General features: G+C 26.6%; 2 protein-coding genes across 4 annotated transcripts in view; one reads left to right on the forward strand and one right to left on the reverse strand.

Annotated features, from left to right (window-relative positions):
- LOC122534015 (SEC23-interacting protein-like) overlaps positions 1–18190 on the forward strand; it is a 30989-nt gene that overhangs the window by 442 nt on the left and 12357 nt on the right. The window lies entirely within an intron of this gene.
- LOC122534016 lies at positions 454–17532 on the reverse strand. Of its 2 annotated transcripts, none has more exons than XM_043664271.1 (13): positions 17115–17532; positions 15349–15434; positions 14973–15043; positions 14793–14912; positions 14098–14230; positions 11613–11825; positions 6113–6201; positions 5732–6034; positions 4332–4672; positions 2258–2417; positions 1570–1696; positions 972–1145; positions 454–814 (listed from the first exon to the last, which is right to left on the reverse strand). In XM_043664271.1, the coding sequence occupies exons 1-13, from the start codon at positions 17390–17392 to the stop codon at positions 627–629; spliced, it is 2283 nt and encodes a 760-aa protein (XP_043520206.1). In that variant the 5' UTR covers positions 17393–17532; the 3' UTR covers positions 454–626. The 2 variants fall into 2 exon arrangements, with proteins under 2 accessions (XP_043520206.1, XP_043520207.1); XM_043664272.1 differs by lacking the exon at positions 17115–17532 and adding an exon at positions 16108–16136.

Below are 18190 nucleotides of genomic sequence, written 5' to 3' on the forward strand. Positions count from 1 at the left end.
GATATCATGTGTATCTTGGTAAACATCTGTAGGTATTGTTACATATTGTTTGTCACAAGTTGGAGGTCAATTTATACTTCACTTATTTTGTTGCAAATGAGTTATTTTATTTACTCAGTATTTGTGTATATGTTACATAAGAATTCATTACTGAATGACTTTATATGAATATGGAATTTATATTATATCTAGCATATAATTGTATATAATTGTAGAATAAACTGGCTTAGTCTATTTTCTTTAATCAAGCAATTGTATTGTATTATAAAACCAAGTACTTATAATGGGTTTTGTGCATTAAGTTTTCCAAATTTGTTTCATTGAAGTATGTTTACTTTATAATTACAGTGAGCCATACTTTATATTTCCAATATTAAAATTATAATATTATATATTTAAATTGACTTTGATCGTCCTTTAAATATTAAATAAAATTATTGTTGCATATAGAAATAAGATTATAATAAAAATTTATTAACAACATTTTATATACATTATTACAGATATAATTAATATAATTGCATCTTAGATCTAATGTTAATTTGTAATATTAACTTATATAATAATAAGAATTGAATACTCAGATTATATCATGGTTTGATATATGTTTTAATTTTAATAAAAGATTAGACATTAGTTCTTTCTGGTTGCGTAGATGGCCTAGATCCATATCGTTGTGTATAAGGAAAATCATGACTTTTCCTTCTTTGAATGCAATATATGATTGAAACAATGATTACAATAAGGAGAAGCAAAGCTAACAATGCCCCCATTGTAATAGCTGCAATTTGTGCTTCTGATAAGTTGTTCCATGCTGAAATGTGTAATCACATTTGTTTTATTACAAAAAATAAAACATGTTCATCACTTTTTTTGGAAAGTAATGAAAATTGAAAAATAGGTTTATAAATTTATTTATTTAGTTGATATAAGAATATTAATGAATATAAAAACAATAATGTAATAATTACCTGTGACATCTATTGTCATAGTGTTGTAATTATTTAATAAATCTATTGCTGTAATTTCGACAATCTTATCACAACACGTGGCAGAATAATAAAATGTTACAGGACTTCTTGTGCCACTAATAAATTCCGTACGTGGATAAATATTGTTTATTGATGACATGACACGTTTTAAACCTGTATAAAAAAGTTAAAATTTCTTTTTTATTTAGAAACTTTAGTATTGATATGTTTAAATAGTATTTAAAATATTTTTAATACACATTATTTTCTAGGGAAACTGCTATTTTAATCATTGAATCACATTATCAATCAATTTTTTAATATTTTATAAATAATCGTTGTTTATATTATTCATAAAATAGTTATTTCAGTCGCGCCTATTTCTATTTTCAATATATATGATTCGATATAAATTTTAAAATAAAATCTTTTTTATTTTAAAGAGTTTCATATTTTTATACTTGTAAACAAATGAACTTTAGATTAACTTAGTGTGAGTAAGACAGCAAATATAATTTATTGTTAATTTGTTTACAACAAGAAAATGAAAAAGAAATTTTCGTTTGTTGTCAGTTAGAACATTGTAAGAAATTAATACCTGAATCGTAGTCCTGAATTGTGATATCAATGCTCCAACGAGATTTATAGCATCTGTCTTTTTCTAATTTTCCAGCACAGTTATCATTGAAAGAGTATTCCATAGTTGGTTTTACATTATCGGTTAGCTATAATGACATAACGCAATAAAATTTATGATGGAAATTATATCGATGTAAACATTTTTATTAATTAATGTTATTTCAATATTTATGTTTTTGACAATAACAGAAGTAATAATATTTTCATTCTTAAACTCTTCATTAATAAAATTTTATAAGTTTAATTATAAAAATACATGTAACGTTAATAGTTAAAATTAAAATTATTTGCCATATTTAACAAAATTTTATTAAATAATTAAGAGTATTTGAATTTGGTTTATACTTTGTTGTCAAGAGAATTAAAAATGTGATTTAAAGAATTAATTACAGAACATAATTTTTCAAATATATTTGTACGATTTTTGTTAAAAATTTGATAAATGGTTCCATCGTTTTGAAATATTTAATACGTTATTTACTTTATAAGTCATCAAAGTAAAATTTTAATTTTTAAATATTTATTCAATAATTGTTTGAAATATATTATTTTCATAATTAATAAGAAGAATCTAAAAATATAATTATATTTAGAAAAAAATTTTTTGCGTAATTAGTTTTTGTGATTAATTTTTTTCTAATGATTACCTCTAAAAGTGGTCCTTGCACATATAAGTATACAGATTTTTCTTTTATTTTTGTACCCAAAATAGATAATGTTACAGTATTAGTTGTATCTGGTACAGCACTATTGGGTACCTCTAAATCTATCGCTACATTGCTTATCTGTCCAGGATATACCCATGTGCTAGAATATAATTAGTGCTGTAGTAAAATAAGTTGTTATATTACATAATGAAAAATGAAACAGTGTTAATATTAGAATAGTAGTATTTGAATTAGTCAACAATTAGACAGAATCCTTTATATTCATTTTTATTCATTCAGTCATCAATTTTTACACACATCTATGATTCTATTTTAGATTTTACTTTAAATAATATTAACTGATTTAAATTATTTATAAATTATAATGTCCATAATTCGGATGATTTCTATCTCTGTTGATATAAAACAATTTTACTTTAAATAATATTAACTGATTTAAATTATTTATAAATTATAATGTCCATAATTCGGATGATTTCTATCTCTGTTGATATAAAACAATTTTACTTTAAATAATATTAACTGATTTAAATTATTTATAAATTATAATGTCCATAATTCGGATGATTTCTATCTCTGTTGATATAAAACAATATTATATCAAAATTTTATTTTGGAATACATGTAAAATTTTTATTTTTATTACAAATCACAGATTTTCACTATATTGTGAATTTTACCATATGCATATAAAAATATAAAAAAAAATATGAATAAACATGGATCAACTTTATAGATATATGTGTAATAATATATTAATTTAATCACTAAAATAAGATATTAAATTAACCACTAAAATAAATTATAAATTTGCTTATATTATAGTATAAGTAGGTGGTATTATAATTACATATATAAATTAGAGAGCTACAAATTTATTCAAATTTTAAATAATTTTCAGTTAAAATAAGTATTCTGTTAAAATAAGAACAATCTTTGTAATTTGTTTGATATCTTTTGAAATGATGTTTCAAATTGTTGCGAATTGTCAAATATTATTGTTTAAATATCTGCCAATTATGAAAACTATAATTTTATAAATAATTTGATGTTTTATTCTAAAATTCTTTTTTTATATAGAATATCTTTTGTATGTAGGTCTAATAAAAAAGACTTTTATTGTCTATGAATAAATAAAGTATAATCTTGAAGCTATTTCTCTATAGTTAATATTACATAACATTTTTTTCTAATAAATTTTAAATCTTTATTAAGTTTTTTACCCGACTTATATAATCTAATTCTGTAACTAATCGTATGATGATACGATTGACGTCGAAATTGGCAGATTAATGAAATTATTGTATCGATATATACATGTGGATAACATATTGATGATTATATACATATAAAAGAGAATGTTAATCATTGAAATAATAGAAGAAAACAAAATCACTTGTATATCCTACAAGTTTAGTTATAATTGTATTTTCTGTGAAAGTGTTTTAAGTGAAAGTTATTTGCTTCTTCGAATATATGCTATTTTATAAAAATTAATGAAAAGAAAAAGATATAACTTTCAATTCAATAAATTTTCAGTTATCATACAACAATAAAAAGAGAAAATATAATTTAAAAATGTGATTAATAAAATAAATTTATAAAATATAATTAATCTTTAAAGATTATGATAGGTGAAATTTCACTTCGTGCAAATTTTGTTTTAATTATGTCTATTTATTTATTCAGAATCATTGAAAATAATAATTTGTCTGTTTTTCATCTAGTATATTGAATAATAATAATAATGAAATATTTAATCTTATTAATTTTGTGAATTGAATGCTGAATCACTTTGTTGCAACTTGTAACTCATTTGATACTGCAGTTTTTATTATTTTATTATATAAAATATTAAAAAATAATGAAATGATGCTGAAAAATAATAATAGCAAAATTTATTACACACTATGAGTCATGATGACTCTTCATTTATATACAGCGTCGTTGCTCAAACATTCAAGAGAACAAAAAAAAATATATATATTGTCATAAATTCATGACAATATATCTTTATAATATAGCTTTTAAGCATTAAAATTTTATAACTTACGAAATTGGTTGAACGTTATACACTCTGAAAGGAAAGCTGTTTACTCTGTATGTATATTTGACAGGCAAAACACAGCTATTCATTACATCAAATATTATTCTGTGTGTCCTTCCTGGTGAGACAAGCAATTTGCTGTTCTTGTTTATCTCTATCAGTATTTTTTTCTCCTCGATAATATTTTCGCTGCCATAATTTACCAACTCTTCAGATAATTCACTATTATCCAAAGATTCTATCATCCTTGTAGATATATTAACAGTTTTCTGTATTGGTGTTTCGATATCAGCGTCAACGTTTTCGATTACTCCAATCGAAGATCTTCCTCGAAGTTTACCTTGCTCCTGTATCAATCGCGTATTATGTTTTAGCATGTGAGAGTAAGGATTATAAGCAACGTAAAATAAAATAAATTTCTTAATCATTTCTTATCGTTTCAAAAGTGACCAGAAAAATTAAATCAGTTTTGTTCGTTTATCATATTTTTAAAGGGAAATTTTCTATGCAAAAAGTTTTTTTTTATCGTACAGCATAAGGAACTGTAAAGAAAAATATATCTTCCTATTTGAGAAAGAAACCTTGAACATACCTAACAAATAAAAAGCAAATATGACAGTTGTATTTTCTCCTCAAAATTATGAAATTTTATATTTTTCCCGGAAAAGTGTTGTTTTTGACATATTTGAACTGGACATTTTCGAATAAACACATTGTACATATGTATGTATCTTTCGAATGATGTCAGACGTTCGGATTATTTTTTAATATTATCATTATGTATAGATTCGTTGACTCATCTGTTTCTTGCAATCATTCTATGCGCGATAAATTCGTTTGAAATGAAACAAAATAATAAAAATTCTAATTTTTAAATAATTTTTTAAGTGCAACCCATGTATCTTAATAATCAAATGTTGTATTTGTAAACAAATAAATATTATATTTATCCTTGTGACAAATTAGTATTTGTTTTAAGTAAGTATTTTATTTTGATTTAGTGAATAATATTCATGGTGTACTAAATTAATTTCAACCTTCCAGACCATGTAATTTGAAAGTTCTATATTCATACATCCATATTTGTTTTGTCTATTTATTGTTTCACTATTGTAGTCTATGATGTACTTATTGCTTTATTATTATTACAGAAATAGATAATATTCTTTTATATTAATATTAAATCTTTCCTGAACGTAATTCTGAATTAAATACTTATCTAGTAATATAACAATATATATATATATATATATATAAATATATATATATATATATATATATATATATATATATATATATATATATATATTGAATGAGAATTAAATACTTATCTCGTAATGTAACAATAATATTATAAATAATATTATTTATTCAGTTAATATGAATGAAAATTTTATTCTCTTTACCTCTATTGGAATCATTGGTTCAACAAATTTTTCGTTCGAAGAAATCGAGGTAGTGGATGGACTTTTATCGATATGTAAAGTAACATACTCGATAAAATTAACAAGCATGCTTTCGGTATTAGGAGTAATTATTGATAAATTATTTTCTGTAGAAGTTTCTTTCATTTGCTTGTTTGCTTCTTCATCTTGAACAAGATATTTTAATGATCGTTCTCGAGTTGTTTTTTTATTTCTCATTAATGTCTCAGTAGTTGGAATATCTATATTTTGTTGTTCATCCGCAGTTCTTTCAGAATGAAGCGCCTAAAGAGATTTATTACGCGTTAATATAGTTTTCTATTTCAAATTTATTTTAAAAATAATACCATTATAATGTATTACCATTATTTTATCATTGAATGTCTCTTTATCATCTTGAGATATATTATCCTTTGTATTTGAACGATCACGTCTACTTACTTTATTATTTCCTGTAAAAATAATTTTGTTAGATACTATGCAAATGTTGAAATATATTTTTTTTAGTAGAAATTCATCAATGATTAGTTATAAATGTTTAATAAAAGATCGTTTGCAAATTTTGTAATAGCTATTATTTTACAGTCTATTAAAACTTTAACGTAGACCATAGATTGAGAAACTAGCGGTAAGTATAGAAGTGTCCCTCATATATAGATAGTATGCAAAATAAAGCTTGAACATGTTACTATAATTAAATTTTTGGATGTGTCTGTATATAACTTTTGCAAGCATTTACAAAAGAGCTTCTCATAACTTGATAAGTTCATTATTCGAATATTCTAATGTCTAAACTTCGTATGAACTATTGGCGACCAGGATGGATTTTATTCCACTGTTCTTCAATTCTCTTTAATTATTCAAAAGTCGATATCGATAGATATTTATAAAAGATATTGATATACGTCTGTAGATATTTACAGGATATTTTTCGTTTTAAGAATCGCCATAGATTCGCAATGAGATTCGGACTCTGCAAACCATATCGTTATGACAAATTTCCGTGTTTTGAATTCGTTTTTGTTGGTTAAGATCCCACTCATATTGAAAACAACCATATCTAATCAATTGCTGCGTAAAATATTGTTATAAGTATACTTGATTCATTGTAATGGGTTCATCCAGTATAACGATTTTACTCGTACCGCATGAAATGAAATTGAATTAATAAATTCTTTTGTTGCAGGTACATAAGAAATATTTGCAACTTTGAAAAATTGTTTAGATTAGTATTAATTGCGTGAAATATCTTTTGTCAGCGTGCAGAACAGAATGAGGAAACTACGAACGCTTAAGGAGGATAGTAAATTAAACCAATCCCCTTGATAACAAAACATCAATTATTTGTTTACAAAATCAATACAAATTGTTGGATAATAAAACTTGAATAAAACCAATTCCGTAATTACCTGTAATCGTAGCAATTGGAGTAAAATTAGAAACGTAAGATAATTGCCAACAGGCCGGAGTAAATACGAGCAGATCATTCTTCTGTTTCTTTACAGACAAAACCGAAAACTCCACTGCATTTCTTACGTGCATATTTTTGACATATGTACTATGCATATTCAGTTCAATTTTCTGTGGATTATTATGGATAAATGGGTAGGCTTTTCCTACAATTCTTATGTTACTACTTTTAAAATTTCGAAGATGTACTTTCGCTCGCGGACGTCCGCATTGCCTTCAAATGAACATGAAATATTATAATTAAGAAATAGTAAATAAATACAGATATCAGCTAGTTGAAAATTCTTGCATCATTATCCTACAGAGGCTACGCGATATAAAAATTATAACGGATGAAATTTACGGATAAGAATTTCACGGAACTTATCCCCGTAAATGTATGTGATTTCCCATTGAAACTGTTTGCTTGATATTAAGAATAATAACAAAAAAGAGAGCACGAAACGATGAAAGGGAGGATATCACCGCGCTTGGGTTTACCCCGTTATTTCCCCATTATCTTATTGTTAACGACACTGAATGATGATTTCCTCAAAATCTTTAACCACTGATGTAATTACACTCTTTAATTCGGGTAATTGCGAATGCATCTTATCTTTTCCAGAAATCGTGTTTGTCGAATTTCTTTTTTTCGCATGAGTTCGAGCTTGGTGGTCCATAAAAACAAAGTAAAAAAAGAAAGGAGGAGAAAAGAATTGGCAAATCTCGATTTCCTCTTCCTGTGTGCTGCGTGCGTCAGCCAAGCCTGATCAAAGGGCAGCTCATCGTCGTCACGTGTTGCACAACAGTTCGTGTATCTCTAGCCAGAAACCAACGACTCGGTTGGCAGTTGTCAGATGGACGACGCTTCGCGAACAAGTATTTAACGACGTGCTACTCCGTTAGTGAATTCGTACACGACGCGTTTGCCGAGACAGTTCACGCTAGAGACCATCGAGCCGATTTATTGGATATACCTGACCTTCGAGAATTGTTTCAAACGAGCATTACGCTTTCACCATTATCGATTGATCGTCGTTTCAAAAGGTTGTCTGGGTAAGCTCTCGTGTGCTGGTCGTTGGAAATTCTGATCCTTTGCACTTGGAATTGTCAGTTGTTCTGGCTCGAATTTTTTGGTGTTGCAAATACACATTAAGTCTCGTGGTATTGTTTATTTTTATGAAATTAATTGGTTATTAGCAGACCGCGGATTTTTATTCACTTTTGAGAAATTTAAAGATGCTAGATGTAAAAAGAACGCACGCAGTATTCAAAAATGTAATTCTATGTTACATTTCAAATGTAATTTTGCTTGGATAACTACGTTTTCTTTAATTGTGTTCGTAAAAATTTGAAATTGCATAAAGATTGCATAAAGTAGTTGACGTGAATTCTCACGTGATCGATTCAGATAAATAACCATAGATTATTTATAAATTATTTTAATATTATTATTAAATAAATATAATATTATAATTATTTATAAATAACTATAGAATAACCATAGATATGTAGATTGTTGAAAGTATAATTACTAAATATCTTAAGTAAGAAATTTATATTAATATTTCATTCTAGATTTTTAATCAGTAAATAGTGAAGGCTCGTGCATTTTTTGGAAATCGAAAGTATTTAAAAATTTACAAAATGCATATAGTGTGTAAATATATATTTATATGAATTCTGTATATAAAATATCAACGGTAGAGTACTTGTTATGATGAAACAAATTTTTATTATAATGCACTCCACATTTTCAAATAATCGTTCGAGCAATTGTTTAAAAGTATATCATACTTTAACAATAATAAAATATAAATGTGTATTAATACATCAATGTTTAGATGTTCTAATCATTTTCATAACGACCGTATTACAAATAAAGCAATCGTTACTTTTTCTTTAAGAATTTTAATTACTGAATTAATGAAAAAAAAATTAAAATACTTTCCAAGTGCGAAAGGATTAATTAAAAGGAATAACAATTGGATCAATGTATTTAATTGAATCATCGCATCGCGAGTATCTCGTTCACACGAACGTGCGTGTCTTCATGTTTTTCTAACTCGATATTTAAAATTTTTTTTGCTCATGTTATACAATGATAATTTGAGGATAATATCGTTTACAATGATAGTAATTATATCGATGACTTTAGCTACGTAGTAGTTATGATGTCGTGTCTATAGATATCGATATTGAATATTCGATTGTCCGTAGATTGTTGGAGGAACATGTTGAATAGGTACACGAACTTTTTTTTTTCGCATGTAAACAGTATTGATATTCATGCGTTGAAATGATGTTATGCACACTGTTCGTGAAAAGCATTGCGTAATTTGTATCCCGTTTTTTTAATTTTAATATCTATTCGAAAGATATGTTTTTATGCACCGACTACTCGTGGCTGTTTGGAATTTGTAACGATTTCTATTTCTCAGTAAAAATTTTCCATTTACAGCACACGATATCGTTCTACATTTATTTGTAAGACTGTTTTGAATTTAATAACTATTTTGATATATCTGTTTTATAAAAATTGATTTCTCTATTTATATAACTTGGTACTGGTACAGTCATGTTGCATCACTTGATTATTATCATACTTTGTTTAGTTCATTCCATTTAATTATGTGTTTGAGAAAAATGTATCAGAATTTTGGAAATATAACTTTCTAGGCAGTATTTCATTATTTGACTGATTTTGACGAATTTTTATGCATTTGTGTGCGATTTAAAAATGCAAAAGTGCAGAGAATGCAATTTAATATTTAAAAATACATAAAACTTCCAAGTGTGGTACCAGTTATATCATTTAATTTCTATTTAAGTGCTGTTTCCTTAGCAGTGTCCATAAAAATATAAATTTTCGTGGAAATTTGTAGACTATTGCAGACTATTAATAGGAAAGAATGATAATGTTTATTATTTTTTAAAATTTATCTTGGACTTTACTATTACTTGTGTCCTCAAACTTGTGGAAATATGTTTCCTGAGAATTGTGTACTTGAATGAAATTGTAAAATTTACAAAATGTGGAGTTGATTATTTACTTCTAAGAGTATCAAATACTAAATTTTATATCAAAACAACAATTTCTTTTCAATTATATGATTTTGTGTAAATAGATTTTAAATCTTGCATTAGAAAATAAGATTTACATACTATAAGTTTACATATTTGTTTATAAAAAGTTGTGTATTTAACAAGTTCTTAGATAAAAAAAAAATAGTGAAATATTCAAAATGTTTAATTATTTAATTATTTTAAATAAATCGTTTAATAATTTAATTATTTTAAATAAATCGTTTAATAATTTAATTATTTTAAATAAATCGTTTAATAATTTAATTATTTTAAATAAATCGTTTAATAATTTAATTATTTTAAATAAATCGTTTAATAATTTAATTATTTTAAATAAATCGTTTAATAATTTAATTATTTTAAATAAATCGTTTTCCAATACTTAATATATCAGAGAAATCATGCTTTTTTACACATATTTACATTGCCACCATAAATAATAATTGCATATGTAGCGTTCCTTTCACTTTCGAAACTCTTGATCTACGATTCAATATTACTGCTTCACTTTTACCTTTATTTCTTTCGCAATATTATATAATCTTCAAAATCTAAATTCCTATTACGTTTCACTCGTAACAGTTTTCCTTTTCATTTTCATCACAAACGCTCATTGTATTCAACAGAATAGAAATGTACATTTCGAAGTTTTGTTATGTATTTTCCTTTGCTTGCTATGTTTAAAAAATCTTAAATTTTTTTTAATTCAATAAATGTATCTATAAAAATGATATAAAATAAAACGATAAAATGATATGAAATAAGACGAATGTTATCTTAATATTTTACTTATTGATTATATTGTTATTTTATTGAAAATTTAAAAGAAATTCATTGTATTAAAATAGTCGTAAATTCATTTGACTATTATATAGCGTATTTATTCAACTAAAAATATATGGAAGCTGTATAGAATGAAATGAAAGAAGTGTTTTACTATGAATTTTTTAAGAAATTCATATATATATATGCATGCAATACTTAGTGACTAAAGGCACATGAAGTTGCTGATAGGTTTTAAATTTTATGCGTACTGAATTTTGATACAAGTATTGGCGCAGTCTGCATCCGAAATTATTAAAAATTCTCTTTTTTAATTATTATTCTTTTTAGTTCACAAAATTATCAAAAAATGATCAAATATTATTTTTGTAGAATATTTTTCCATTTTTAGGCTTTGAAATTTTTGAAATGTTTTTTTAATGCAAAGTTAAATTGTTTCTTAATGATGTTCGTAAAATTAAAAACATTTCGATATAAAAATGTACAAAAATTGAAAGTATTATGAGACATGGTTTCATAAAATCTAATAGAGATTCTCACTCACCATTCAATTGTAGACTCGGTGAAAACAATTTGTCCACGTCGTTCCTTTCATCGACGAAACCTTCCACTAGAACGTGATATTTCGAATCTTCCTCCCCTGTGAGTTTCATCCACCATTCGCCAGATGGCACGTTTCGCGTGTCGATTCTCACCCCTTCTGCATCGCTCTTACGTGTCCAAGATATCGCCGTTACGTGCCTTGACACTGTTGCTTCTGTTAATTAGAACACACCAAATTTCGTGCATATAGCCGTCGAAATCCTACGAATATTTCCGATGTTTGTTCATGCTCGCGAGAAAGACATTAGCCAAGCATGCAAGAAATGCTTCGCGCTGGTTTTCGAGCAGTCTAGTTGTTTGATGAGAATTAACGACGTGCACACGCGGCATAATCAGTGGATTATCGTGTGTGCGATAATATCAAGATTCTGTTTCTGTCGAAACGTGGAGGATTTGGTGCAATGCAACGAACGTGGGCGGGATTCTCCGACAGAGTGACACGGTCGATACCATGAGCCGCAGGGTGAACAAAAGTGTTCGTGAACGAAGAAAAACCGAGGGAAGAGAATAGTGGTGTTCCATTTGACTTGAAGTCATTTTTTGAACAGAATCTCCAGATGACTACGTAGGTAGTTCGTTTGTGTTACTTTCGTTACCTTGTTCTGAGTAGGGCAGTGTTTCGAACTGAGTGTTGAGAGTTTATTTGACAGTGTTTGTAAGTTTATTTTGAATGTACATAAGAATTTGTACAAATGTTGGTTGGCTTTATTGTGGAAGAAAAGTAACAATGACCATTTCTTGAAGGAGAAACCTCTCTTAGGTACTTTATTTGTGGAAGATCAGTAACATCAATTATTTGTGAGTAGAAAGTTTTATTTTACAGTGCTTGCAAAGTGATTTTTGATGTATGGTTTACCAGTATCCATTTATTATGAATTTATTATGAAAGTAAAAGAGTAGTAACATTTAATTTGATTTGAAATCATTACTTGAGAGAATCTCTAGATGACACAAGTAAATCGATCGTATTATTTATGTCAGATGTTACTTTGAAGCGAGTGTTGAGAAGTGTAGAGATTGTAAATTAATTTTGATTAATTTTGGGTATTTGCAGAAGTATAGATTTATCGTGGAAGAAAAATAACAGTGACATTTGATTTGAAATCATTAAAGGGATTTCTAAATGACATACATAGGTTGATCGATATTATTTATGGAAAGTATGTGTCACTTTCGTTCGAATGCAAAGAGTTTAATGGTGCTTGTAGTTAATTTTGAATATATAGAAATCTAAATTTTGTTTAGATTTATTGTGTAAAGGAAAACGAAGGACAATAACAGTGACACGTGATTTTATTTGAGATAATTTCTTCAATCTCTAGGTAACTAGGTCGCTTTGTTTGCGGAAGATTCGTGTTATTTTTAGTCTCTATGAAAGTGTTTTAAGCTTACAATTAGTGAAGAAAGTTTGACAAGCTGAGTTTGAATCTGTTGAAATTTGTGTAAAAATAAAGTAGTCTGTACATGGGATTTTTGTGTCAATGCATGGTCAATACGTGTCAATACATAGTTATTATCAATTTAATATTATATATAATATTAAATTTTAAAAAATTAAATTATATTATTATATATAATTATTATAAATTATTATAATTATTAAATTATATTATATATATTATATTATATTATTATATATAATATTATATTTCAATGTTAGAAAATAACAGAAAAATCTCTGCTTCATATCTTCTTTTATCACAAATATTAGTAACTAATACCAGGAATCTATGTGATTAACGTGCATTATTAAAATGGTTATATTCTTCAGAAGCAAATAACTAGAAACTTCAACAACTCAAGAAAAATATTAATATTCATATTAATATTTTTCTTGAGCCTAAAAATGTACTTGTGGGATAAATAATTTATATAATTGGGACACATCAACAGGAATCGACTGATTCTTTTCGCTAATAGCAACTTCTTCCATATACTATAGAAGTTCGTGTTAATTGGACTTAATTAGTAAAGATTCATTTAATCAGGACCAAAATTTGATCGAAATAAATGCATTATTCACGTAGTTGTATTGCACCTCTATCGAGTAGTCGATACTTCAGAATTTTCCATATAACTCGTATGTGTTTTTTCCTCACTGACGTAATTATCGTCGTGATAATTACGTTACACGCGTGATAAATAATAGGCGAGTCATCGGACCGTGAACATGGACATGAAAATTGTCCAGTGCTATTAATTCACTAGTCAGATTATGTAATGTGTGTCGAAAATTATTTTTAGTTTACGATGCTCAAGTAAACTGGCTGTGTAGTATTAAACCACGTGGTTCGTGGTACAATCACGTTGCATCAACGTAAACGGATTTGCGTTTCGCGAGTTGATTAATTTGCTGTTAATTTGATTTACCGAATTAACCTTGACATACTGCCTCTTTAAAAATTTGATCGACAAAGAGAACTTACGCATTGGTATTTGAAGCATTGCGTTGGAAATGTTTCCGTCGATGTCTATTGTGATTCGACGAATCGTGCTGCTACCCACTGAGAAATTCGTTTGCGTCTCTCCTCTCAAATTGTATTTTTCTGCTATTTTTATCTGGCAAAAGGTCGATCGAATCCGTTAGATCGATGTACTTCGTGTACATATATACATATACATTACTGATAAATCGTTTTTGGCTAGACAAAAGGTGACTAATGTTACATAGACAATAGTCGCTGTGAGTTTAATTACTAATCGTTACATAGATAATGATGTATCGCCAACATGAAATAACGGAGCAAGACACGAAAATACTTTTAGAGTTGAAGTATAAAAGTAGAAGTGGAAATATTTTCTATGTTATTAAATATATTTAATGACGAAGAGAAGCATGAGAATGGTAAAGAAGAAACATTGAAAATGAAATGAAATAAAAATTTAATTTACGTTAAAGAACATTCCAAATCAATTGAATCCTTAGTTGCAATGTTCTTATTTATTATATTTAATAAACAATAATAAAAAAAAGTGTTAAAAAGTTTGAAGGAAATAATAGACAATTTACTTAAGTAATAAAAAATTATCTTAATAGAAAGTGACAGAAATATTCTTTTCAAGTGGTATATACATATTTACTTTTGATTCTCATTGTCATACAAATAGTAATTATACTTACAGAATTTGTAACTCCACGATAACTTTCATTCTTTTCATTGTTTTCTGAAGAATAGAATTCTTTATTCGTATAATTCGTGGCAGTTCTTGTTTTAATGTTACAGTTTAGGTCAAGGTAAATCTAAAAAAAAAAAACTCGTATTGGAACGACAGTAGAAATGTGTGTTTGAACAGTCCTTACTTGACAGTCTCTTGCGGCGATATTCGAATTTCGTGCATCTGTTTTGAATAGTGAATGATCTTTTAGTAGATCTGAAATATTATACATACAAATTATAGTTTCTCGTAGCTTTGCCAACAACGTTTGTTGTTGTACAATTATTAATTAATAACTGTGATAATATAAATGTTAATAAATAAAATTAAATAATGATTTTATGTATTCATTAAATAAATGATATATGATTCGATTTATGATTTATTTGCCGGTGATTTAAATTTTAATTAATATTTAATAATGAATTTTAACAAATAACAAGACATACATGTGCAGATATCATATACTTTTTTTTATATTATTTTAAAATTATAGTTACCTATAAAAATTTTTAACTTACCTAATGTATCAATATCGTCAGCTATCCAGATGAGAGTAATATATTGAATACTAACTCCGGTTTTGTCTATTCTATCGATGCAGTATCTACATAATAAATTGAAATTTAACTTAATTTTATTATATAGTATTTTAAAACCTATCATTTATTATTTTAAAGTAACTGTGTTCATGAAACTGAGCTTTATTATTTTACTGTCGAAGAGTAATTACAAGTACATACATAAATATTAATTATATTTAATATATAAATCGTTCAGAATTCATTGTTGTTGATTAAATTAATAAATTAAAATATTTAGAAAAGTAATAATTGCAAACATTATTTTTTAACATTATACTTTTTTTTACTTATATTGTCTTCTTATGATTAATAAATTTATGAAAATAAAATTTCTGTTTTGAAATATTGAATAGTAGTATTTGGAAATTAATAATTTTCTAAACAGTGATGTTGAGCAAATATAAGTAAATATAAAGTATAATATTTTTATAGTATCATATTAGAACGTTTATAATATAAATGCAGATATATATTGAATATAATTATCTTCTTTGTATTAATACAAATTTTTCATTATTAGCTGTATAGCAGAAGTAATTTTCATTAAGCACATTTTATAATTTTTAGAAAATTGTTAGCAATTTAAACTTTATATATTTAGAATTAAAGATATTTTAAATGACAAAAAATATTTGAAAAAAAAGTTAAATAGAATGTTCAAATATTCAATGCCGTATTTTTAAAATAAATAAATACGTGTACATGTCAATATAATAGCTGATTAACAGTTATTACAAAATGACTTTCTTTTATGAAATGTAAGACGAACGAAAGTAGTAAAAAATAATGGAAGAGCTTAAATATTCTGTTCAAATACTCCTTTCATACTGAATAACCTTCTTCAGTTGAAATAACAGATATCTAATCAAAAGCATGCACTACATATTTTAAAAGAGCGATATTTTAAATGGAATTCATATTTTTTCTATTACTATCAAACGTTTAGCATAATTATCTTTTAAATAACTTTTAATTTCGAATGTGATGAAAATATTGAGTGTTACTGAAGTTGAACATATTATAACAAAAACGTATTAATTTATGAATTTGAAATTACAATTAATATAATTATTAATATAATTGATTACGTACATCACAATTTAAAAAATACAGAACACGATTTCACAACTTTACACTGTATGTATGCTACATTTTTATGAAATCATAAAATATATTTAACATTATAGGTATTGTCTTTTATATTTATTGTAATAATCAGTAACATGCGATTTAAAATTCTTTTAGCATCGATAAAATCAAAGATTTCTTTATTTTTGTTGTAATTAGAGTCTGAATTTTTTGTGAGTTACGTAAACTTTTCCTTGAGCTATGTTAATGTATTGAACAAGACAAATTATTCTCTCATATGTAGAGACATTGCAGACAAAAATTAAAGATATAAAAATGTCAAGAATGATACCATACGCAAAAATATGAAATATCAAAAGTAGAATGCTCGTTATAATGTTTATTAACAAAAACAAATTTCTTTAATTGTGTTCATAAAAATATGAAATTACATGAAAATCCATAATCTACTTAAGCTTCTATAATTTTTTATTCTCATGAATATAATCAAAGAAACGATAATTTGTTTCATCTATTAAATATTACGAAAAGAGTTTTACTTTAAACATTTCATATATTTTGCATAAATAAATGAAATTCTGAAAGTTGTAGAACATTATAGAGGATTAACTCACTTGTTACACGTGTCCGCGGAGAAAATAAAAATCCCATCATCACCGGGATTTTTCAATTTTCTAAAAACTTCCTTCTCCACTGTACGTTCTATCGAATCGATCGAATAAGGTGTAGTTTGCAAGTTCGATGACTCTTCGAAAAGCTTCCAACCTTTCCTCGAATCTTCATCTACACTCCCAACAGTCTTCAGGGTTGCTGTATCCTCGAAAACTGCCGCGCACTTGATACACACCAAGTAACAAAGGAACGAGAACCAGAAACACGTTAAAGTTACCATGGTGTCGTCCGATCGGGAATACTCCGGTTGAAAGACTCGTCGTAAAAATGAGGCAGTTACTTATAAAGTTGCGGGCGTAGTCGTTTACAAAAGGGTAAGGTGTCTGTCAATTGCGCGGACGATAAACGTAGACGCAAAGTAAATCTAGGTGTAAACGTCGCTCATTACACAATCGCAGGTGTTTGATGTGCACGCGTGTACAGGATGTGAGATCGCGTATAGAAATCGGTAATCCGAGTTCCGACAGGATGCCGGCGCGTAAAGCTGCGTACACATTCGTTATTTAATGTTATTGACATTCGTCATTGATGGGTTTCGTGGTAACTGGTTTCTAAATCTATAAAGTCACTGTTGCCTACGTCTATTGATGGGCAATCGAGTTTCAGTTTCGAAACGATTCGATGTTAAAATTCGTGCCACTTTAAGAAAATTACACAGCTGCAAAAGTTTTGAAAATTTTGGAAGTCTTGATAATTTTGGGAGTTCTCGAAGTCTTAGAATTATTTTAATCAGTATTGAAGGCTTGACGTGGAGATACTTTATTTTAATTCAAACATTAATATTATTGATTTAGAATATTTGAGAAGCAATCTTGAAAGTCTTGGAAGTTCTGAAAAGTCTTGATAGAAATTTGAAATTTTGAATAGCATCATTGATATGAAGTATAAGAAAATGGATTTAATACTGCTAAATTTTAGTACTTAGATTGATAAAAATATCCAAGATCTTCAGGATTTTTAAAACTGTCAAGACTTTCAAGAATTTTCGGATATCGAATCCTGTTGGAAATGATTCGAA

Source organism: Frieseomelitta varia, unplaced genomic scaffold, assembly GCF_011392965.1.
Source record: "Frieseomelitta varia isolate USP_RPSP 00005682 unplaced genomic scaffold, Fvar_1.2 scaffold_567, whole genome shotgun sequence".
Lineage (NCBI taxonomy): Eukaryota > Metazoa > Arthropoda > Insecta > Hymenoptera > Apidae > Frieseomelitta > Frieseomelitta varia.